Source organism: Notothenia rossii (genome assembly GCF_949606895.1).
Source record: "Notothenia rossii genome assembly, chromosome: 3".
In the NCBI taxonomy this organism is placed as follows: domain Eukaryota; kingdom Metazoa; phylum Chordata; class Actinopteri; order Perciformes; family Nototheniidae; genus Notothenia; species Notothenia rossii.
The window spans coordinates 15066952-15091820 of NC_136901.1; the positions used below are offsets into that span (position 1 = coordinate 15066952).

General features: G+C 40.6%; 1 protein-coding gene across 1 annotated transcript; it reads left to right on the forward strand.

Annotated features, from left to right (window-relative positions):
• Positions 1-12803: 12803 nt before the first annotated feature.
• On the forward strand, positions 12804-16776 carry LOC307031297 (uncharacterized protein). Its single transcript, XM_079668262.1, has 6 exons — positions 12804-14472; positions 14585-14679; positions 14945-15071; positions 15589-15706; positions 15830-15906; positions 16324-16776. The coding sequence occupies exons 3-6, from the start codon at positions 14958-14960 to the stop codon at positions 16351-16353; spliced, it is 339 nt and encodes a 112-aa protein (XP_079524388.1). The 5' UTR covers positions 12804-14472; positions 14585-14679; positions 14945-14957; the 3' UTR covers positions 16354-16776.
• The last annotated feature ends 8093 nt before the right edge of the window (positions 16777-24869 follow it).

The following is a 24869-nucleotide window of genomic DNA, read 5'->3' on the forward strand; positions in this document are numbered from 1 at the left end:
TGAGGAACATTTGGAATGCAGGACTTTTACTGTAACAGAGTATTCCTACACTGTGGTACTTCTACTTTTACTCAAGTACAAGATCTGAGTACTTCTACTTTTACTCAAGTAGCCTACACGATCTGAGTAGGCTACTTCTACTTTTACTCAAGTACAAGAACTGAGTACTTCTACTTTTAATCAAGTACAAGATATATACTTATACCACCTCTGTTTATAGCCTATGAAAAAAATGATTAGAAAACGAAGGCTAAAGCTAACGTTAGCAGATAGTGACAATGTATGCTAGTTAGCTAGCTCAACGATAATATTGCGACGGGAAAAAAAAACTTTTCAGTGCACATCACGCTCTGCCGCTCCGACAGGGAGCTCTGCTCTGAACACCTGAACGGCCCGTTCTAACAGCTGTTCACCAGCGGTCCAGTCTGTGCCACAGTGACTCCGAACCACACAGTTAATATTAACGAACGCACCGTAGGTAATGTAGCTGCTGAAGCTAGACCATCATCGCCGAGCAGCAGAGGCTTATTATACATCATGAGCAGAGCCGACAGGCAGGCAGACTCGAGCACACAGCTCGCGTTGGGATCCTGATCTGCCGACGAGGCTCCATTAAAATATAAATATTATTAGTGATTTACTGAGTATAGGCACGTTAATAACGTTTTAATGAAGTTGAATACAGTATATTCATATGTGTCAGTGATTTCATGTCAATTCGGCGAACATAAACATAAATGATCGTGGTGAAGATGATGATTAAATTAGGATTAAAAATCGAGAGCCGGGCTGCATTTCCTCCCGTTCGTTTTTTTCGACTAAACAACATTATTTTGTTAAATAACAACATGGTGATGTTTTGTAAATGATTACATGTCTCTTATTTAGCACAGTAGTATGATATCCGTGACATATGGATCTTAACAAAGTTCCGCTGTACATCCAGCATACTGTATCTGACTTTATTTCACATGAGCTCCAGTGTGGAACCCCACTGCACCCCCTGGTGGATCAATGATCCATTGCAGCTGGCTTCATTATCATTACATTTATCTATCACGGGGGCGGTCTCAAGTCAAGCTGGAGGTTTTCCCTTGAGCGAGGGAAGATCACGTACCAATCACGGCCCTCGCGTTTCAAACTGTCTGAAATGAATCGCTACATCTGTAGCTTAGCTCGCGATGCTAGCGCGAGTTAGCCGTTAGCTTGGTATTCTTTCATATTGTAGCTGGTTAGCGATACACGGTCGTGACGCAATGATATAATGCCTTTCATTGTAATTTAATGTGGGCTTCAGAGAAATGTTGGTAGATGAATAGAAGAGTTATCCAATGTTAATAGAGGAGTTTATTACCACATGAATTCATTACAGAAGTGGCCTAGCCATGATAGTAGTGTGTTGTATTCATGTAAAATGCTATTGTGGTTAACTAAGCACCTTGCTAAGGCTCATTGTAAATGTTTCATAAGTTATGAAGAACACTTATTGTGTTCTTGTTAATATGTGTAGCTTTATAAGGAATTAGTTTGTAATAGTTAACATGTGAATGACACACTCAGAGTATGTGTAGTAACATGTAAGGTATATATGCACAATATACAGATAATTCACTTATTGTGTAAAGAAAAGGGAATATTACACATATATTTAAGTTGATTTATTTCAATTCAGAGTTTATTGTTTAATTAATTCTATATGTGCTTGAGAAACTGAAGTATTATTTGAATTATTTGAAGTATTAAAGTAACATATTATGGCAGAAAGTATGATACAGTGTATTTCTGGTATATTCATTTTAATGTCACCTTATATATATTCATGTGTGTTAAATTTGAAGGGACAAATTACAGTTTTCCTTAGAGAGGTGAAGTCTTTGTGTTCAGAGAGGGATGTGAACAGGGGACATCCTTATTTGGGCATAGCTCCAAAACTCTGGAATGTTTCCATCGTAAAAAAAGAGGGCGCGTTACACATGCTTAGGGCAGATGTGTGTGTGTTTTCATTGCAGTAAATATATGTGCTGCATGATTACTGTTCAACTATACCTCTGTTTTTATTCTTTCATGTGTGGGTACTAAATGGCTACAAACATTGTGGAGAAATTAGCTAAAACATGTTTTATTACTCTATATGAACAGAGAGCAGTTTTGCATTCCAGTAGATTGGAAGAGCTGGGGGAGGAGACATTCTTCTTAAAAGATCTCCAGCATGTCAAATATTAGGGAAGTCTACATGATAAATATATGTGTGTGTTTAATTACTTTGTATCAAGAATAGCAGTAATGTTTTCCTCGGTATTGTGGATATTAAGGTAACTCACATGTGATATTTGTATAATCCAACTATATCTTAAAAGATGCCAAGAGTAGGTGAAACGAAAGGTGCTTTAACAACTGAGGGGGGGGAGATGGCCACAGAGACAAAGAGTCATAAAGGGGAATGTGTGTGTGCTGGCTGCAAGATGTGAAATAAGATAAGGAAACTTGTTGTTTAGAGCAGGTTCGTTCCAGACACCAAAAGGTATCTGGTTTTCGTCAAACTGAAAGAGACTTTTTGTTTCCGGGTTTCTTCTGTTGCGTCGCGCTGATTGGGTACGACAGGCCATGTGTTGGTCTCTCCCAATGAGATGACCTCTGGGGGAAGCATCCACACATCTCCTCCTGTGTTTTTAGTATGAAAGCCTGTGTTTTCCTTTGGTTCGCTCTCCTCTTTTCTTTATACGGCCGAGGGGTAAGACCTCTCCCAGGAGAGGACCAGAGCAGGGGCACCCGAAGGGGGGCCCCTTTTGAATTGTTTTGTGATGTATTGTATGTTCCACCATTAAAGCAGATTATTGTTTAACCCTTATCCTGGTGCTTTGACTATTCCTTCTTGTAAAACAAACTCATAGAGCGAAGCAGAGGTTCTGCCTCAACAATTTGGTGACCCCGACGTGATGACGTCATGAGGTGGCGACGTGAGGACGTGCCGAAATGGTGACGTCATGAGTAGGGTTTTTTAGAGGAAAATCAGCAGCCAGCGGACGAATGGTCCGGAGAAGAGGCCTAGAATAATCTCTGACAACTAAAACGAGGATCCTACAATTGAAGAGGTGAGCAGACGAGCCTGTTTCTATCGAAGGTCTGTAATTGGCTAAACAACATTTTAGAGTTGTCAGAGACATATTCCGGTGTCATAGTTGTTACGGTGGAATATGCAATACATATTTTAGGTAGGTAGGAAAGTTAAATACATATAAAAGTGAATCAGCAAGTATTTCAGCGTAGGGTATTGAGTCTCTAACGGCTGGAAGGGTATAGAGTCCCTGGCCTAGCTGAGGTATGGGAGTCCTCACAGGCTATACTTGCTGGGGAAGCCAAGTAGAGTATCAAGTCTCTATCCATGGCTAAAGTGAATAACAAATCTGAGGTTCATAAGAACCAAAAGTTGCGTTATAAGTCAGTGTAGTGTTGGTTGCGGGTATAGAGTCCTGCACGGCAGCTAGCTGAAGGTGCTAGTTTTGAGTCTGCATCTAAGACAAAATTAAATAACAGATCCGACGCTCATGGGGCGGGAGCTGCGTTATAAGTCTGTTGGGTTAACTCCCATTCTGTTGAAAGAAATATCGCATCTTAAAAGCTGCACAGACAGTGAGGAGGATATATTTATGTACCAGGTGAATAAATAGAATATATTACTGAACATGAAACAGCCTAAGTCAGATGAATAGATACGAAGTCATAATGAAGGGAGAATTTGAACGAGAGGAGCGTGAGTTAAGAGCTTACGAGAACAGTGGGTTCAAGCAGAAAAATTGAATAAAATGATAGCAGAAGTGTTAATTGTTGAAAGAAGCCCCCTTCTCCTAAAAAGGCTGAGAGCTGCAGCGGGGGAGAGAGGGGGGGTGTCAGTATTTGTCTGTGAGAGCCCCCCCCCCCCCCTTTTTCCTCTCGAGAGCAGCAGCAGCAGCCCGGAGTGTGTCTGCTTGCTTTTTTCTCTAGTGATCTGAAGTTGGAGCGAAATACATAGAAAATGAACAGATCAAGGTGTGATTTGAAGTGGTAGATATATTGAAATAAATAAGAAACAATGATTTGCTGCTATTTAAACATAGTCTTTCAGAACTGATTGATACCGTTGCATTGCGTTGTGAATTTCATGGTAGTTATCATTAACTAAGACTTGTACTTAATTATATTCCAAGGGGAAAATTATATTAAATACAGAAACAAAAGAGTAGAAAGTAAAAAGAAGGTTTTTGTAAGTTTGTCAGAGAAAATCTGTTCATGTTTAAGCATGACAGAGGTCCTGCACGAGGTTTTGCTCCAGCCATCTCACACGGTTACACAAAGGGGTGACTTATGAGAAACTTGTGGACAGGAGAAATTAGATGTTTTGGAAAGTAGAGAGAGAGAGAGAGAAAAGTAAGGTTGTTGCTAAAATATAGAGAGTAAAAGTTATATAAAGTGAACTACTATTCGGGAGAATGTCATATTGTTTAATGAGTAACCTAAAATAAATGAAAATGGTGAAATAGTTTGAGTAATGATACAACCGGTAACTACTGATTAAATACACAGTGATGGTGTACATGAACATTGAGAGTAGATTAAGTTGTTTTGTTCTTCATGCTTTTCACCAGAAGTCATTTGAATTGTTATTATTTTTAAGTAGTGTTGTTTTGTGTTATATTTCTTAACTATAATGTACCCACATGCATGTGGTTTCTTTGTCCCAGTTCATTTTAAAGTCAGCCGCCTCATGGCTAAATCTATTTGACCCCATGAGGTCAAGAGTCATTCTGTTAGACCACCATCTTGTGAAAGACAAATCATTGTTCTTTTGTCACATTTTGAATTAGAAAAGAGTTCATTTTGCTAGATCAATTTATCTATAAATGTTGTAGTGGGAGTTTTGTGTTTGCTAACATTTTTAGGAACGACAACACTAGGAGATGAGTAAACTCAAGAATCCGTGGAGTGTAAATACATTGACAAAAACACATTTGTATACTCTAACTGTTTGCACATCATAGAAAAGGAATTTAGACAATATAAATAAATATTCACCAAAAGTAATAAGTATAATGGAAAGTAGACATAGGCCTACACTTGAGTCAAATTATATTACTGTGATCTGATCAGTGTGCTCTGCAGGTTTACTATTGTTCTAAGTAACAGTGGGATTTAAAATATTGGAGAAAGTATGGAGATGTTCTTTCGTAGTGTGTGAAATATGTGATGCTTGAAACATGTAGGTATTTCGATTTATAGAAGAAAATGGTTTCCTGAAAGAGTCAGGTTGGGTAGATATGTAACAATGGATGAAACGATTTATAGAGGGAGTTTTTGTAATATCATTAGTAGACATTAATGGTGTTGTTTAGATGGCATTTAACAACTAAGACGGAGAATATGATTAGAAAATAATTTATTTAACCTCAGTGTGCTAGATTTCTTATGGATAATGCGTCCCGGGACCTGGACTCCCCCTCTGAGTTAGAAAGGGTACGACCCCGTCCCTCCAAGCAGACAAAAGACCTAACCCAACAGGAGGCTCCTCCTTCTCCATCAAACAGACAGAGAACCGGAGCTGAACCGTCTCTACCTGAGGCATCCAGAACCGAACCGCTTGCTGACATACAGAAATACTCTCATCAGTCCCTCAGACAGGGCATGAAGCTGAGCCACGAGATTTGGCACAAGAGCAGAGTTAGAGACATGAGAGCAGAATCCGCCCTCCATAAAGCAGCAGAGAGACTGTAAAGGAGGAGATGAAATGCAAAGCATAGACCCTCCAGAAAAACGCGGGCTAAAATCCTTGATTATGCGGGCTAAAATCCTTGATTATGCGATTAAACATGCGGGGTTTTATGTGATTTTATGCGGTGAAACTGCGGGAATTTGCGAAATATGCGGAAAGTTGCGAAATATGCTAAATATGCGGGAAAAAATTATCGATTTTTTTTAAAATATTGGGCTGTCTTATTTATTCTCTCTCACACACAACCTGCCACTAACGTTAAACCCCTTTACTATTCAATTAAACACATTCAATGTGTATTTATTGTAGAAGCAATTGGGCTATTTTAATCTCACACACACACACACACACACACACACACACACACACACACACACACACACACACACACACACACACACATACACACACACTTCTCCGCCTCATTCTGTTCTCATTTACTCGTTCGTTATCTGCAGCTTCAATCTTGTAGGCTACTCACTTCGTTTCTTGTAGCCCTCGAAAGGGTTTTGGAGGTTGATGCCTCGTGAACGTGAGTTGTTTGGCTTTCTTGTCCGCAGCAGCAGAAAGCATTTTCGAATGTTTGAATGAATCAAAGCGGGTCGTCACCGTCAATTTTCTCGTATGCTCCAACACACAGTTGCACGGGGTGCAGAATAGTTTCCCCCCACTTTTTGCCCGGTCTTTAGTAGAAATGTTCGTCGGTAAATGAGATGGATTAGATTTTTTCATTTTGGTGTTTTCTCTATCATGTGAGCTCCACACGTTCACTCTATACAGTGTTGTTTACATTCTGTGATGCGCGAGCTGATGACGTCACGTCAAGCCGAGTTAACTTTTTTTTTTCTCAACTTTGTGTGGAAAAATGCGGGGATTATGCGGCCTTTTGATAAATATGCGGCCTTTTAGAAATCTGCGCCATTTTGCTGATTATGCGGTAAATTCTGCGATCGCAGAATCACGTTTTTCTGGAGGGTCTAAAAGCAGTGCAAAGAACAGTGGCATGATGTGGGCTGCCGATGTGACTGGGCCAAAGGCTGCCTAAAACAGTTACAGCGGATGGATTCAAGAGCTGATGGACTGAAGAGAAGACAGAATCAGAGGAGTTGGCATGGTCGATTAGAAGTGAGGAGGCCGGGGTCACGGCTTGAGACAACCAGGGGAGGAGAAAAGGAGAACGGGAATGAGTGAGTTTACACATAAACACACTTATTCACAAACGCACATAGAAGACACCACATTTAAAGAACTTGAATTGACTTGATAAATAAGTAATGATAAACAAGTTATATATCCCACGAATTAGTCAATTGGTAAATTCAAAATAGCAGTAAAGAGGAAACTGTTAAAGTACAATGGGAAAATCATCCTAAAACACACTGAGGCAGAAAGGGGGAGACATGACAGAGTAGAACTATGTTCTTCAATCTTTCCATCATATTAACAAATCATTCTTCAAGTGATTTTTATTCATGTGTGAATAAAGTAGTGATCTCATTTGTTACAATATTGATCACCATTAAAAGGATAGTTTTAGGAACCACTCTATAAGACAAATCTTTATTTGTATGGATAATGTTGAAGGGAGAACTAGTGGCAAGCCAAATATAATTCCAATCTATAAAGTATTGATTTCACCATTGTAACATATATTACTATACGAGAACTTTTTAGGGGGAAGTAACTGTTGTTTGTAGTCCAGAATGTAGTGTTTACAATTCCTAAAAGTTCAACTACAAACCAGATGAAATTACTTCTGTTTTTGAATCCCTGATGAAGTAAGGAGTAATTGTTGCATGTTCGAACACCCAGGGTTCCACACACTGCTAAAGAGTATTACATTGTTTTTTAAGTAGACCAGAATTGAAGATAAATGGGTATAATGAGCTATAAAATGCAGAGCTACACAGATCCTAGTAATGATCTGACTCAAGATAATAGTTATGTACACAAGTTTCTGAAATAGATCTAATAGACATTTTAATACTAATTAGGTGTAAATAACTTGCAGTAGTAGTAGTACTATAAGGAAGTGAGTTTTGTACCAAGTTGCAGGAAATGTGGGAAGCAGCCGTCCCGATGACAAGTTAGAGATATCTGACAATTAAAGTTGTAATCACGAAGTAATAAATGATGGCCCTCCATATATGACTGATTTTTGTAGACAGAGGATACTGGCCTTTGCTGAAATATCAAAGTTTCTGCAGAGCACGACACATGGCCAATGAAACTGAGACCAAATGACCTTTGACCCTGACTGACAGTGTGACTTGAGAAAAGCACTATCAATGACAGACTCTGGGGCTGACCAAACTTGACTTTACAACCTGACAGTGTGAGTGTGACTGTATGTCTGCATGTGATCAGTGCAGCTGCATGATTCTAAAACAATGACTAACCTAGCATGTTTTTAGACTAACACATTATTTTGGAGCTCCATGGGAAACACAGGTTTCCTACAATTCCACACATTTGGAAAAACGCACATGTGACCCGTTTCTAATTCCCACAGGAGTTGGCGGTTTGCAAATGTAAAACTCAAACTAAAATCTAAAGATTCTGTTTCTTTTAGGACTGCCAGCTGGAAATGAACACTTATTTTCCCTGGAGTGTTTACTGTGAAAAATAATGGACTTTTTGTACTTTTGTGAATGATGTTTGGTATTTTCTTATAACCACTGGTTACCTGAAGGTTTTCTTCCCATACAGGATTTTGTTACACATGGATTTTTGTGTACATGTGTAAAAAGAGGGAGTGTGGGATTTTTTCATTAGGGACTGGAAGAAACCTGCCGCCCCAACTCAGATGTTCAATCTGACCATTGATTGACAGTTTTAGAATTGACCTGCTCCATATCTGGGGATAAGATACTGTTTGATGAATGTTGACATGTTTCTAATATTGATTGAGTTATGACAGGTAACACAGATGCAGAATCAGTGGCCAAGGGGCTACTGTGAGAGGTATAATTCCAGAATGAGAATACCAGAGAAGTTGACCTGTGATAATGAAACAATTTTGTAATATTTCAACAGGTATTAAAGTACCTGAGGTTTGAACTGTAGAAAGATCATATTACAGTTAAGTTAAAACATAGTAATGTAATGAGATAGAATTTAATTTAGACAACATCTTGTAACTAGCCTGGTAAATAAGTAAAAGCCATAGACTGTTTAGATCATTATGGGCAGGGGCGGACTGGCCATCGGGACGTTCGGGACGAATCCCGATGGGTCGGTACCAGGCCGGTACTGAAGAGGGCCGGTCGGACGATGTGGGCCGGCCGGTAACCGGAAGGGCTCAACATTAAATGGCCCGCTGGGCCGGAAGCACTATTTAGACACCTCGGCCGATTTAACCACGCCCACTTCCGCATTACGCAAGAACGTAGCTTTAGCGTCATAGACTTCATCTTCGGCAGTTATAGCCATAGCGGTCGCGGTAAAGCAGGAATAGTTGTTTTTTGTCTTACTGGTGTTTTATCACCTCAGCTGGTGTAAGTATTAGCATTATTTAATGATACTATTTTATATATATATATATATATATATATATAGGCCTACACACATTTATTCATTTATAAACATATATATATATATATATATATATATATAAACACACACTTATATGTACTTACACATGTATTTATTCATGTATACACACAGATGTTTACCGGTGTTTTATCATCTCAGCTGGTGTAAGTATTAGCATTATTTAATGATACTATTTTATATATATATATATATAGGCCTACACACATTTATTCATTTATAAACATATATATATATATATTAATTAGGGCCGGGACTCGATTAAAAAAATTAATCTAATTAATTAGAGGTTTTGTAATTAATTAATCGAAATTAATCGCATTTTTAATCACAATATTTGACCTGAGAACAGTGGGAAGATGTCAATAAAGTGTGCCGTCACACAGAGGTAATTTGAATTGCTTACCGAGTTCCAATGATCCCCAGTCAGGGCAACACATTCGGCTTTCTCGAAAATTCTCTTTATCTTCCTTTTCATTGTCATAAAGCTGCTGGATTCTTTTTGTCACTGTCTTTCTGCATGGCAGCTCATATGTTGTGTCAGACGATGCAATCTGTAGTACCTTTGGCAGCCCCTTATCTTCTACCACTCCAAGTGGTCTACAGTCGAGTGCAATCCAGTGAGCTGGTTATTTTTTCAGACGTGGACTTAGTTATCCTGGCCCTGAAACCAGTCATCTGGTTGAGTGTGGGTTGGGTGTGGGTCATACTTGTCAACCCTCCCGATTTTCGCGGGAGACTCCCGATTTCATTGCCCTCTCCCGGTTTCCTCCCGGGGTCATATTTCTCCCGCATTTCTCCTGATTTCTGACAAAATCAGATTTACACACGACTGTTTCCACTCTGACTTTAATACAGCTACACCATTGTTTGGTTTCCATGGTAACACGTCTCTTTAGTAGCACGCGCAACTCAAAGTCTGAGAGGGTGAGGCAGATATTCACAGAAAACAGAACAAGAATTGACAACTACTCTACTCTCTGCTCACTCCTTTCCTGTAAAATACAGGTCCAGTCCACACATATGCTCCATCAAGGACGGTGCTACAGGCCGCAAGGCAGTGCACTTACAACTACAATAAGCATGTTAATGTTAATCTAACAGCTCCGGCGATCCACTAGCCCCCCCCCCCCCTCCATTTTTCCCGATTTCTGAGGGCAAGTATGGTGTGGGTCCTTGTACTCGGAGTCGGGCTAACGTCCACGCTAGCTTCCATGCTAGCTGCTATATGTTTTGCATTGAGGTGATACTTGAGGCTTGATGTGCTGCGGTGATATGCGAATTCCTTTTTGCATAATTTGCATACAACCGTGCTCTTATCGACGCTTCCATCCGTCCTTTTTTAAAAACAAAATTTCCCATCCACGGGGCCAACCAAAGCGGTCTCATCAGCTTCTTCGTTCATGTTTGACTATTGTTCACTGTGGTTTGTTGTTGTCTGAAGTCATGAACGTTAGTTGGTGCTCCAGTATAATCGGTACGCCTGAAACTCATCCAGTGAGAAACGTTCCGCAGGGCAAAAATAAGTGCGATTAAAATGCGTTTATTTTTTTTACGCGTTAATGTTTGTGCAATTAATTAATCTTAATTAACGCGTTAAAGTCCCGGCCCTAATATTACTGTTAAAATAGACATTTATAACATATTATAAAAGTCTATAAAATATTAAATAAACGTTAACATGTTACATGACATACAAAAAAATGAAACATTATATATAGGCTATATATACAGATGTTTGCTAATGTATCCCTCTTATATCCATCAGGAATTAATATTAAATGATGAATTAACATTACCTCAGCACTGCATAAGTGTGGTCGTCAGTCATATTGACAAAGATATTGTATATTATGCATACAGTCTATGATATTATGCAGCGTTTATAAGGACGGTATTTTGCTTGTCAGATTCATTGTCAGATTCAGATTTCGCGGGTGTGCCGTGTCTACGTAGAGCTACATCGATCCTTGCGTAATGCGGAAGTGGGCGTAGTTAACTCTAAACTGGGTTGGAATAACGATAGACGCCCCCGGGCCAGCATAACGTACTTTGCCTCCTCGGGCCACTAAAAATATTACTTTAAAAAAATGGTCCTGTGGTATTGGTATTTTGACTAGCAATTTAGTTAAATTCTTTTGTTTATCAACGCTCCAACATAGCGTTTTGTGAGTCGGTTGTCGTTGTTGGGTGAAAAGCAAACAGCTGTTTGCTGGCGCAGCGCGAGCAGGCCCCGTGAGCGGCAGCGCGCTCCTTCACTACAGACTATTGCGCCACCTAACCATTCGCCAAAATGTTTTTAATACCAGCGGTAACCGGCCAAGCGCCGGGCAAAAAACTATCATCAAATAAAAGAAAGTAACCGGAGGAGTTAAAGGAGAGTGACAGGGAGCATGAGAAGAAGAGGGAGAGAAAGTTTCGGCCAGCTTGATCGATGGAGTTGGCTTCTAATGGTGCAGTGACACGTCCTAAAACCCTTTTATAATCTATCGATTAGATTTATGATTTGAACATTATAAAAGTAGGGTAGACATGTGGAGATTATCCGGCTGAACAAAACGTGCATTTATCAAACAGGTTTGTTTTCCACAGACCTTATTTCAAGCTATTTTCCAAAACCCTGTGGAGAAATCCCATTGCTTTTTGTCGAGGGAACCAGCAGCTTATACTTCCTGGTTGTAGGACGCATCACTGCACCTCTCAATATGATGCCAATATAAACAAGGTCTTCTGACGGCTCTGTACATCAATGCTGACCTATGCTGACAAGTAAGTGAAGAGTAGACAATATAAAGGTATTGGCTTTAGGGAAATGTCCCAGCAGTTTAGTATAATGAAGGTTCTAATCCAGGGGTTGGCAACCTTTTTGATATGAAGTGCCATTTAAAAAAAAAAAATGTTATCAGCGTGCCAACTATCGAGAATTATCAACGGGGGGGGGGGAGTTGAGGAGCTTGACGCTCGTCAACTATCAGCAGGAGGGCAGGGGAGCCTCGCTGCGGGGAAGCAGTGTGTGGACCTGTCAGCGCAACTTACACGATGCCGAATTTAACAAACAAATTTAAATAATTGTATAAAACGGCATAATAATAAGGACGATCGTCCGTTCTGTGATTCTCCAGAGCACACATGTTATGATATTAGGGTCATGCAGAGTGACATGAGATCGCTGTCCCTTTAAGAGAGAGATATAGAGAGAGAGGGGTGTGGCTTGTGTTTGTGGATGGTAGAGCGACAGTGAGCGAGCATGTGTATGTTTCTGGAAGTGAAACGGGAAAGAAGAAAAACAGAGGTCCGTCTGTGATGTATTTTGTAAAACAGAAGAACAGCTAAATAAATGCAACGGCCTCCCAAGAAGAGCTCGCCTCTCTCCAGTCATTTAAGCTAAAGTGGGTTATTGAACCTGAAGCTTGTTGCTTCTGCCCTCCTCGACTACGGTTTGGGAGCCGACAGGAAAGTTCAACACACATGGCCAGTCCGCCCCTTTGTAGCATATTATTTCGATGAGAGATGAGCAGATCGCCACTGGGCTTTCAACTAAATACACAGCCACGCATAAACTGCGGCATTTGTACAGCTCCTTATGGGTACTGCAATTAGTGAAGTGCTTTCCTCCGTGGTGAAACGATCAGCACTGCACCACGGAGGAAAGCGGCAGAAAGTCACCTGTAGTCAAGGAGAGTGGGGCTGCGTTGCGTGCATGGCTTCCTTCTGCAGGTAACGGGGAGACGCGCTCTGGCGGCGGTCTCGTTCAGGATCCGAAAATACAATTTAAATATTTTGCACACTTATTCCACTTATTCCTAGTGTGCCACTGGTTACGGTGCCGCGTGCCAATGCTGGCACGCGTGCCATGGGTTGCCGACCCCTGTTCTAATCTAATCAATTACATAGCCATTACATTTCTAACTCCTAATGACAGGAAGGCAGAAAGCGCTTTATACAAATAATAATACTCATAATAATAGCAGACATTTTTTAACAATGACCACAATATCATTATTTTAATCAACCAAATATGAACAATTGAGGAAAATGAGGAAGAAATGATGATTCAAGTAGTAATGTAGTTAGTGCATAAATTACTATTGCAACAAATGTATTAATTTTCTTCATTATTAGTCTATTTATTTTTGGACGAATGCTCCGGGCCAGTGGTTACAATGGTGGGGCCAGTGATAATACAAGTCCACCGGCCCAGAGGGCCATTTTACCCTTAATGTCTACCTCTGCGGTAAGTCACCCCCCGTCGACAATTTACTAGCGGTATTTACTTGCGGTACCGCGGTGGGCCGGCGGTACCGAAGTGGGCCAGTCGAGAGTCCCGGGCTGATTTGTAGTCCCAGTCCCCCCCTGATTATGGGGATGTACATTTAATTTAAATTCATAATAGAAAGACATTTGATGACAGTATGTTGGATTTCTGTATTCATTTTTCAGCTTGATAATATCTAAGCACTGACAGGTAGAAGCAGTCTCGCCTGGAAATTATTCACTTTGTCAGTATCATGATTTCGGTTGTTTTTGAATCCATAACATTAGTGTGTTTCTTTACCAGAGACATTAGCAGTTAAGATTATATTTAGATTTTGAATAGGATCTCAAGGATTTCATTTAAAAATAACACAGAGGCTTGTCAGAAATTCAGAGCTATTGAAATATGTTATTTAGTTCACCTGAAGATGTTGGAGTTTATTTTGTTGACACAGGCCAAGTATTAAGATTCTGAAGCGGCACTGGCAGATAGGAGGTCTGCAACTAATTTAGAAAACCTGTTCACAGACAGCTGTTGTTTTAAGACACCCCACCAACAGGCTCCAAGCGGCCTATTTGTGGGCTCACACTCACACATTAGGTGCATGGAGTGAAGCATTGGCTGAGGTCTTAAATAGGAAATTAGCTGAGATTATTTTTACTTTATCCTCTCTGAAACTATACTAATTATTTACATCACCTGATAAATCTACTTACTATTGAATTCCCATACCAACACTTGTTTTAAGCACAACAAATGAATGGCACAAGAACAAAATGGTCAGACTAATATTGTTGTTATTTTTACCTTAGCCTTCAAGTTTGTTTTAATCCTTTATTTGATGCCATTATAGGTCAACTTTGACAACTATGAAGCTGTCCTGTCCTTTGTACTTGTCAACAACAACCACTGGAAGTTGCTGGTTTGTAATTATTTTGTCATTTTATTATTTCTGTTAAAGCACAAGACTTACATAGTGAAACCAAAAATATTTTTGGATGAAAAGTGCTTTTACTTTTTTTGTTCTCTCACAGTACGTTCATGCCAAAACCAGCACCGTATTCCTGGTGGATCCAGCTCAAAGCATCAAAGAGCTTGATGACTCCGAACATGCTGCCAAAAGAATACAGTAAATCTAAATTCAATAGATATTTGAAAATTCAAAAACTATATTTAAACGTAAAAAATGTGTCACTCACAGACAGCATTGAAAGCATTTTAAACAGTCTGATACAGTCTGTGTTCAGACAGTGATATCTATAGCTGACCTGTGGCTGCCCTTTATAAAAATAAATGGTCATATGGTGAATACAAACAATATGAATTTCTGTTACATTATCTTTAGGAGCCACATAATTAGAAATGTAAAGTGTGTTAACATTATCCTTTCTCAGGGAGTACTTCAGGATGAGGAGGACACGCCACAGCATAACAGACTGGGTGGATGTTAAGTGGAAGGGAGGCGTTATGGGCCACCCACTTCAAAAGGATGGATGTAGCTCTGGTGTCGTTGTTGTGAAGGTGAGCTGAAGAGATTCTGTTTTAATCCAGTTAACAAGCAGAGTTTTTAATGTGAAAGACAGTTTAATGCAAGGACGGATTAAAAAAACTGTCAAAAGTAGTTGTTGACCGATAAAGGTTTTTTTAAAGGCCGATGCTGATCACCATAATATTTAGCAGGCAGGTTGGCCAGTGGACAATATACAGTATAATGCCGATATCATGTTGTTGTTTATTGTATTTTTCACAACTGACAACAATTGGATTATGACACAACATTGCTGAACTTAAATTAACAGTTATTTAACACTAATGTAGTATTCACTTGAACACAGAAAGTTTAATTGACAAAACTTTGCTTCCAAATATCTCAAAATCCCAATAATAGGACCGGTCTATATCAATACTCAAAGGTTTTGGGAGGCATTCTAGTCAAGGGTGGATGTCTTCTATAATGTGTCTCATGTTTTTGTCTGTATCTGTATTACTATACAATAAAGAAGAAAAACCTTCCATAACATAAGTATTGTTTGTTTAGATGGCAAAGGCAGTCATGGAGTCCTTCCCTCTGATCCCGAATGTGAATTTCGAGTGTTCGAAGAAATACATGAAACGGGAGAGGAGAGAACTGGCTCTCGAAATCCTTGATGCATCAGGTAAATAAATATGAGTATATGTATATATGGGTGTCTGTATGTATATATATATATACAGTATATGTATGTATATGTATGTATGTATATAGAAGCTGACATACATGTATTGTTATCTTGTTTCAGTCTTTGATGAGCACACTTATTGTGCTATGTGTGCTGCCTTAAGGCCTCCAGGATCTGGATCTCCCATCACAGACTGGGTGAGCTGTTGTGAAGAAAATGTGGAATTGTGATTTCTACATTTATTTATTTAACAGGGACAGTGCACATTAATTAACATTTCTGTAACTGTGCCAGAGTTAGCCAAGAGGCTATTTTTCATCTGCAGTCCCTGGACAGATTTTAAAAGTCAACCTAAAACACATTTAATTTTAAACAACTAAATACAATACATTTAAAATATGCAACACACATGACTGGAATACTTAAATAAAAAAAATGCAAAAGACAGAACAATAAAACAAAAAAAACAATAGAGCAGGTTAAAACACAGGCAGTGGGTTTAAGGAGCAGATGATTGTGTCAGCTGATTCCTCACTAACACTTGAGTATTAAGACAACTGAATGGTAATCTAAGGTACAAATATATAAATACATTATTTCTTTCACTTCAACAGGTTCAGTGTGATGACTGTGAACGATGGTAACCATGCCCAGTGTCTGGCAATGGACAAAAGAGACTTTAAAAAGGCAGAGACAGGATATTGGAAATGTCCTTTTTGCAAGTAATACTTGAAATGTGCTCAATGATGACGATTAGTAAAACATGTGTCCTGTGTAGCCTTGTTTGTATTACTTTCTGATCATTAATCACTGGGTCACATGACAGGGAAGCTCTAGAAAAAAACCTGCATTTTGTATAGAAATATTAATATTAAATAGAGGATGTAATATTATCCGATATAAAGAGCTGTTTCTATTATGTACAGACTTGTATTAAATTTATAAAGTGATTTTGAGTCATTAGTTATTGAAGAAATAAGCTAATTTTCACATACAATTATTAATATAAAAGAGGAGTGTCCTATGCAGCCAGTTCTTTGACCCAGCACTGATTTTGAGTGAATCGGTCACATGACCTGGAAGGTATTGAAGAAATAAGCTCATTTTTCCATCAAATTATTAATAAAAAATATTTAGTGTTAAAATGCAATGAAAAGAAGTGTGTCCTATGCAGCCAGTGTAGTTATTTGACCCAACATTTATTTTGAGTGATTAGGTCACATCAGTGGTGTAGTGGTCCCTGGAGAAGTGGGTATACTCTTAGTTTTGCAATTTTTTTTAAGCAGCCCATAGTGCAAAGGATTATCGCCCTGTTTTATAGTGACATACTCTATTTAGTTCACCCCAAAAATATTAACCCAGTATAGTTACTCAGTATTACTTACACACAGTGGTGGACAGTAACGAAGTAAATGTAATTCGTTACTGTACTTAAGTACTTTTTTGAAGTATCTGTACTTTACTTAAGTATTTCCATTTTGGGGGACTTTTTACTTTTACTCCACTACATTTCAAACTAAAATATCTTACTTTTACTCCACTACATTACGGGACATCTGTCGTTCCTTCTCATGAGTGAATTATTTGTTATATAAATAAGCAGAGCGTTCCACAAGGTTTAGGAGTGTGTTTATGGGAATTTTTGACCATTCTTCCAGAAGCGCATTTGTGAGGTAATTTAACCAAGAGATTTTGGACAATTCCATACTCCCAACTTTGAAAACAGTTTGGGAATGGCCCCTTCATGTTCCAACATGACCGTGCACCAGTGCACAAAGCAAGGTCCATAAAGACATGGATGACAGAGTTTGGTGTGGATGAACTTGACTGGCCTGCACAGAGTCCTGACCAGGGGCGCCGGAAGCAGGGGGTCCAAGGGGCCATTGGCCCCCCCACTTTTATGGATCAATTCAAAAATATACGTGTATTTCTGTAAAAAAATATTTTTCCGGGGTTCGAGTTTTTTGTTTGATTTTAAATAAGCAAAGTCTTGGCTTTCAGAATATGAAACTTTTATTTCCAAAAACAAACGATAAATACAGTTTTGAAGCTTGTAAAGGGAAGAAGACAGGCACCTCGCTCTCACTCGGCTCCCCCTCAGCGCAGCAGCAGCAGCAGCTCCCCTCCCCCTCCCTCTCAATGAAATTATTAATGTAAACCGTATAGTAATCTAGATAACACGGCAGGGTCCGTGACAGTTTCCTCTGATTTCAAATAAACAAAGTCTTGGCTTTCAGAATATTAAACTTGTTTCGGCAAATCCAGATGATAAATACAACTTTGAAAGCTTGTAACGGCATAATTACAAGAGGAGAACGGAGTAATTTAACGTCACAGGGCATAACAACAGCTGGTGTTTCTCGTATGTGTGTTTAACACAGACACACTTGCGAGTTTACCCCAGACAAGTAATCCAAACGAAAATATTTTCCCTCCATAGCTACTCTGGTCATTTGCCCCGCTAATAATCAATCAGATCGATGGATTCCAGAGAAGAGGAAACTTTGAACGTCTTTTTCTCAAAATTATGACTCGGTGGCAATCATTATATAATGTGACATTTTGCTTAATATTTGGAGTACAACAACAATCCTGATATCATTAGAAAGCTAGGAATCTCCTCTTTCCAACAGTGTATACAACTCAAAATGTGTCTTTGGGTCAATGCGAGCAGTTCAAATATTGCACTAGGTAAAATAAAGCAGGCACACATAACAGGAAGAATATGTACATTTTAATCCAATCAAAGAGGACTTTGTCACACCATTCAAATGTATCAAGTAGCCTACATTACAACCAATACAAAAGCTGAGATTTGTTTATTTGTTACGTTGTTCTGTGTGTGGCAGCCGTTAACCTAGAAAGATAAACTTAGCTCGCAAACATGTCAGAAGAACCAGCGCATAAGAAAATGAAATACAGTCAAACTAAACTTAAATTCAACCACTTCAATGTCACATCCCTGACATCCACCACAACTCCGGAGCCTGGACCTTCAACTATAGAACCAGCGCAGCCAGATAAACCCAAAAGCAGCAGCTCTGCGGCCGCAGAGACTGTCAAAACCGCAGGCCTCGTTGAACCGAAACAGGCTGGTTCCGACTGCGTGGAGGCTTGTTGTCGCAACATCGAGACGGGTAAAGCTGCACAGCTAATTGTTGATAAAAAGGAGACCGCTAGATCGTTTGGACAAAGAGAAAGGTACTTTAATGCAGAATGGTACAAAAACCGAGAGTGGCTAATTCTTTGTAAAACCACTAAACGGGCCTTCTGTGAAATTTGCAGATTTGCTGCTGTCAAACGGCTGGTAACTTTCTCAAAATGTGGAGATGACAGTTTTGTAAATACCGGATGTAATAACTGGAAAAAGTACCCAAGCCTCCTGGACAGCCACGAAAAGTCCAATGTTCACAGAGAGTGTGTTCAAAAAAAGTGTGCTTTCTTCAGTCAAACACCAGTCAACATCCAGCTTGTCCAACAGGAGCGTATTGAGCAGGAAAAAAGAAGAGATGGGATGATGGAGCAGCTGCGCTGTCTGCAGTTTCTAAACCGACAGGGCCTAGCAATCAGGGGGCATGAGGATAAGGAGAGCAATTTCAAAAGGCTAGTAGAACTCGTAGCTGATAAAGCTTCATGCTCACCGGGAAATATGCATCACACGAGACAATCAATGAACTCATAAACCAAATGTATCGGGAATCTCTCACCACTTTATTAACAGAAATTAAAAACAATGCAGAACATTATGCAGTTATTGTGGATGAAACTCGCGATTGCTCCGGGCATGAACAATTGTCTCTGACTGTACGATGGGTATCAGCTGATTATGTTGTCCATGAAGACTTCATAGGAATGTATGACTGTCCTAAGACTGACGCATTATCAATAACGCTTACTATTAAGGACATGTTACTGAGATGCGGCCTGGACATTGGTGACATGAGAGGGCAAACCTACGATGGCGCATCTGTTCTACAGGGACAAATTTCAGGTGTGGCCAAACGTTTTAAAGACATCAATCCCAAAGCAATCTCAATGCATTGCACTAATCACAGCTTAAACCTCATACTCCAGGAAGCTGCTTCAAAGTGCAACATGGTACGTGGTGCCTTCAGTTTAGTTCACGACATAGCCTACATGAGGTCATCAACAACTCACCAAAACGACTTGCCATCTTTAATACCATTAGGGATGCTGCAGCTGCTGCCTCTCCTACTGTCAGTGGCCTCACACCGCTCTGCCCCACTCGCTGGACAGCCAGAGGCAGTGCAATAAAATCCCTGCTTGCGAATTATGAAGCCGTCTACGACACGTTGGATGAAATAATCCGAATGGCGGGGGACACAGAAGCAAGCAAGAAGGCACCAGGGATGCAGGCATTGATGACTCAATTTAGTGTGTTCTTCGGATTGAAAGTGTGTCTTACACTGTTTTCTTCTGCGGAAGAGGTGGCTCGGGTGCTCCAGTCCAAAGACCTCTCAGCAGAGACAGTTAAGTCAGCAGTGCAGATGCTCCAGACACACTACACAAACCTGAGGTCCACAGAGGCATTCCACAGCATCTTTGAAGAGGCCCAAAGAACGAACATGAGCGTCCAGTTCAGTCCTGGTCCAGGCCCCGGCTCTTCCTCCAAGGCGGCGCGCTCCACGCCGTTATGATGATGGGGATGCGTCTCATCAGTGGGAAAATCCAGAGGACTACTTCAGGAGCCAGTTTTTTGAGGTAGTTGACCTGCTCACTTCTGAGCTGACTCGCAGGTTTAACCAACCCACTCTGCAGCTGCTGATGAGTATGGAGCAGGTACTCCTCACAGCAGTAAACAGTCCCCCTGGTTTCGGCAGCATCAACATCCCCCAAAATCTGGTCGACATGTACACAGGTGATATTGACATGGAACGGCTGTCCACCCAGTTGTCACTGTTTCCAGCAGTTTTGCAGGCACACAACAGTAGTTCCGCCGCTGAAAGACCCATCATGCAGGTGACAAAGGTGTCCACAATCACCGAAATGCTGGCGGCACAGGGACGAGGCACGCAATCCCTCTTCAGTGAAGTGGATAAACTTCTACGGCTGTATTTGACTGTGCCAATGTCAAATGCAACAGCTAAGCGGAGCTTCTCCAGCCTCCGTCGGTTGAAGACGTTCCTCCGTTCAACAATGTCCGAGCGCCGCTTAAATCACCTTCTCTTCCTCCACATCCACAAAGATTTGACCGACGGCCTGGACCTCAAAAAAGTGCTCCGGAGCTTCTGCTTTGCCAGTGAGCGAAGGGAGGTTTACTTCGGCAAAATCTAGGAAGATTGTGTAGATTTAGCCACGTGGAAATGTTCTTTAGCTTTAGCCTAATATCGGACATTTGTTTGAAGGGTGCTCCGCCTCCACCCTCACCTGTGATTGGACATTTGAGTCATGTGATTTTGATTACATGACATCACAGCTTGTGTTAGGTGTTATTAACCAATAGTTTCATTGGAAGACCTATTTTATTATACAGTTAATATTACGCCCCAGCCAGGCCAGTTCGAGTGGCTCTTCGTCCTTTTCGTAACTGTATTACAACTATTGTTCATCGGTTGAATAAATAATTTATGTCAATTTCTTGAATTTCTTTAAATAAGTTTCATGAATTGCATTACCTCCTGTAGCCAGAGAGGCGGAGTGATTAACACTCCGCCCTGGCGGAGGCACTGGCGGACTGATTACCACTGTAGATTTAGCATTTCTTTCACATACACACACACACACACTTTTTGGCCCCCCCACTTCTGAAATGAATCCGGCGCCGCTGGTCCTGACCTCAAACCAATAGAACACCCTTGGGATGAATTAGGAGCACAGCCTGAGAGCCAGTCTCTTCATCCAACTTTAGTTGCCGCTTCTGGAAGAATGGTCAAATATTTCCATAAACACACTCCTAAACCTGGTGGAAAGCCTTCCCATAAGAGTTGAAGCTGTTATAGATGCAAAGGGTGGACCGACGTCATATGAAACCCTATGGATTAAGAATGGGATGTCACTTAAATTCATATGCACATCAAGGCAGGTGACCCAATACTTTTGGCAATATAGTGTATATATATATATATATATATATATATATATATATATATATATATATATATATATATATATATATATATATATATATATATGTATATATATATATAAATAAATATCACCACAAATATTGAATATCATCATTCAAATAATTCAACAATAAATTCAAAACGATATGTTACAAAACAACAATATATAGTTAACAATGAACAAAAATATATACATTTTACAACATATCCATGAAAACCAAAGTGACTCTCTCAACCCAGTGCTGGGTTTCTAAGTAAGTGCTCATATTACAGTATTTTCCAGACAGACTTGCTTTCTGCAGGAGTTTTCACACCGCATTGCCTTGAACGCATAGAAGTGGCAGCACGGTGTCTCTTCAACCAGGTCCTCATATAGTTTTGAGGATCAAACATAGAAGTAGGGGGGCCGTTGATATTAATCATCATCAAGTTTGATATGTTTGAGATCAGTAGTACAGCCCTTTTGTCTGAGCTTATATTGTTCATAAGCAGGGGTGCACATAACTGGTGCGCCAGTGCGCATGCGCACCGAAATTGAATGATGCGCTGCCAGATGAACCCCGGGAAACGCTTTTGCGCACCAACTGCTGGGGCCACTGAGAGGAAATTTCTTCCTGAAAATCCCACCCCTGGACCTAGCGCTTCAGCCCCGCCCCTGGATCTCGGCTCTGCAGCGAGCGGCACTTGGAGAATCGTGACACTATCTGCAGGCACTTGTTAAAATGTCCAAAAAGCAAGCAACGCTGAGTAACTTTTTTGGTTTTCCAGGACCGCCACCACCAAAGAGACAACACACTGAACCACCACCTGACTCGCAAAGAAAACGTGTTTTTTCTGAAAAGTGGCTTCAGCAGGTGGGCTGGCTTAAATCCAATGATGAACGCACCGACATGTGGTGCAAATTATGCCGTGAGCATCCTAATCTGGCAGATAAAAACAGCGCGTTTTATACTGGGACAAATAATTTCAGTCACCCACCTTTCGAAAAACATGAGAAAAGCAAAGAGCACGTGAACATCATTAAAACAATTGAAAACAGCAGCAGACAGGGTCGGAGTCGCCCTCTTGATAGGTGGCAAGACAAAATTAACGAAGAACAGCGTCAGGCACTCAGTAATATATTTCTGTTGGCCTTTCATAAAGCTAAACACGCACGGCCGATGCGCTCGTATGAAGAGGACATTCCTCTGTTTAAGAGGCTTGGAGTTGATGTCGGGACTGCGTATCATTCAAGAGAAGGAGGATCCCGCATCATGCAGACTATTGCACAGACAATCAGCATGGAACTGTTTGAAAAATTAAAAGCAGCAGAATTCTGGGGTCTGCTCTTTGACGGATCAGAAGACATCAACAAAACTGAGCAGGAAATCGTGTACATTGTGTCTGTGTCAAGCGACGGAGAGTTAAACTCGAATTTCCTTGGATTAATTAATCTGGGGGCAGCACGATCAGCACAGGACATTGTTGACGGACTTGTGCAACTATTTAATGCATGTGGATTAGCGGATGAGTGGAAGACAAAGTTGGTCTCGGTGTGTACAGACGGAGCAGCTGTCAACGTGGGAGTATACAACGGCGTCATCCCTAAACTACGCCGGATAGTGGACGTCGGGGATTCCCTGGTTCATATTCTGTGTACAGCCCACACCCTGGAGAACTGCGCCAAATCAGCCGATCGCATGGTGCCATACTGTGAGTCTTTTAATCGCTCCGTTGTCAGTTTGCTACGCTTTTATTTGCAAAAGAGGGGTGCCGCTAACACAGCACAACTAAAGAAACACTGTGATGAGACTGGCATTGACTTTGTAAAACTGGGAAAGTTTCACAACATTAGATGGTCTGCTTGGAGACATGAGACTCTGTTAAAAATATGGAGGCTATTACCTGCCATTAAAATACAACTGGCTAAAAGTGATGACAGTGACCTAAAGCATGTCTGCACAGAGCGTTTTCACTGTTTCCTAGCCAACATGCTTGATATTGGGAAGATATTACAGGGGCTCTCTCTCAAGTTCCAGCGAGATCAGCTGAGTATCGGTGAATGCAAAGATGAGCTCATGGTAGCTGTTGGCCAGCTGACACTTCTGCTTGACAGTGATGATGGGAAGTACAGGAAACAAAGTGTTGCAAATGCTGATGCTGACAGGGACAAGAATAATGTACTGAGGGGTTTAATTCAAGAGTTTGAAACCAGATATGAATCCCTCAAGTCATGTGACCAATTTCTAATTTTTGATCCTTCAACTTGGCCTCAGGAAAGGAAAGACCTCCACAGTTTTGGCAACACAACACTTAAAAGCATCCTCCAGAATTATGAGGCCAGCATGTCTGTTGACAGAGACTCCATTCTAAGTGAATGGATGCGTTTAAAGCAAGCAGGAAAACGTTTAGCAGCCTCCTCTGTGTATGACTTGGTCAACATTGTGAAGACAGGCAATCCAGAGAATTACTCTAACATTAAGAAAGTCCTTGTGTTGTCCCTTACACTGCCTTTAAGCAGTGCTGCATGTGAGAGAGGATTTTCACACCTTAACATTATTAAAACCAAGTACAGATCCCGCCTGTCAGACTGTCGCCTGTCATCCCTGATGCACATCCACCTGTCTAAGTTGACAACAGAGACCTTTGACCCAAAGCAGGCTATTGACTTGTGGATGCAAACAGCTGATCGTAGGCTCAACCAGAGGGAGAGGAGTAGGCCTACATCAGCAGCTGCCATGGTTGAAATTGAGGACAGTGATAGCAGCAGTCAAGAGAGCAGTGAGGATGATGATGTCCAGCTTGTAGAATAAAAAGATAAATGGAGAGATTGTAGCTTTAAACTGAGCTGAAAGAAGAGCCAGTCAGTTGTTCCAGTGTTTACAGAACCAACATTTAATTGCAGTGGTTAAAGGGCAGTCAGTTGAGTTATTTTTCAGTGTTTCAGTGTTTTATCCTGAGTTTACAGAACCAACATTTAATTGCAGTGGTTAAAGGGCAGTCAGTTAAGTTATGTTTCAGTGTTTCAGTGTTTGTTCTAGTGTTTACAGAACCAACATTTAATTGCAGTGGTTAAAAGGCAGTCAGTTAAGTTA

What these genes read in the sequence shown, in the direction of transcription:
- LOC307031297 (XM_079668262.1), top strand. Translation starts at nt 14,958, where the DNA reads ATGAGGAGGACACGCCACAGCATAACAGACTGGGTGGATGTTAAGTGG. An exon ending in CTGGTGTCGTTGTTGTGAAG is followed by an intron (nt 15,072 to 15,588) that starts GTGAGCTGAAGA and finishes TTGTTTGTTTAG; the next exon opens with ATGGCAAAGGCAGTCATGGA. An exon ending in CGAAATCCTTGATGCATCAG is followed by an intron (nt 15,707 to 15,829) that starts GTAAATAAATAT and finishes ATCTTGTTTCAG; the next exon opens with TCTTTGATGAGCACACTTAT.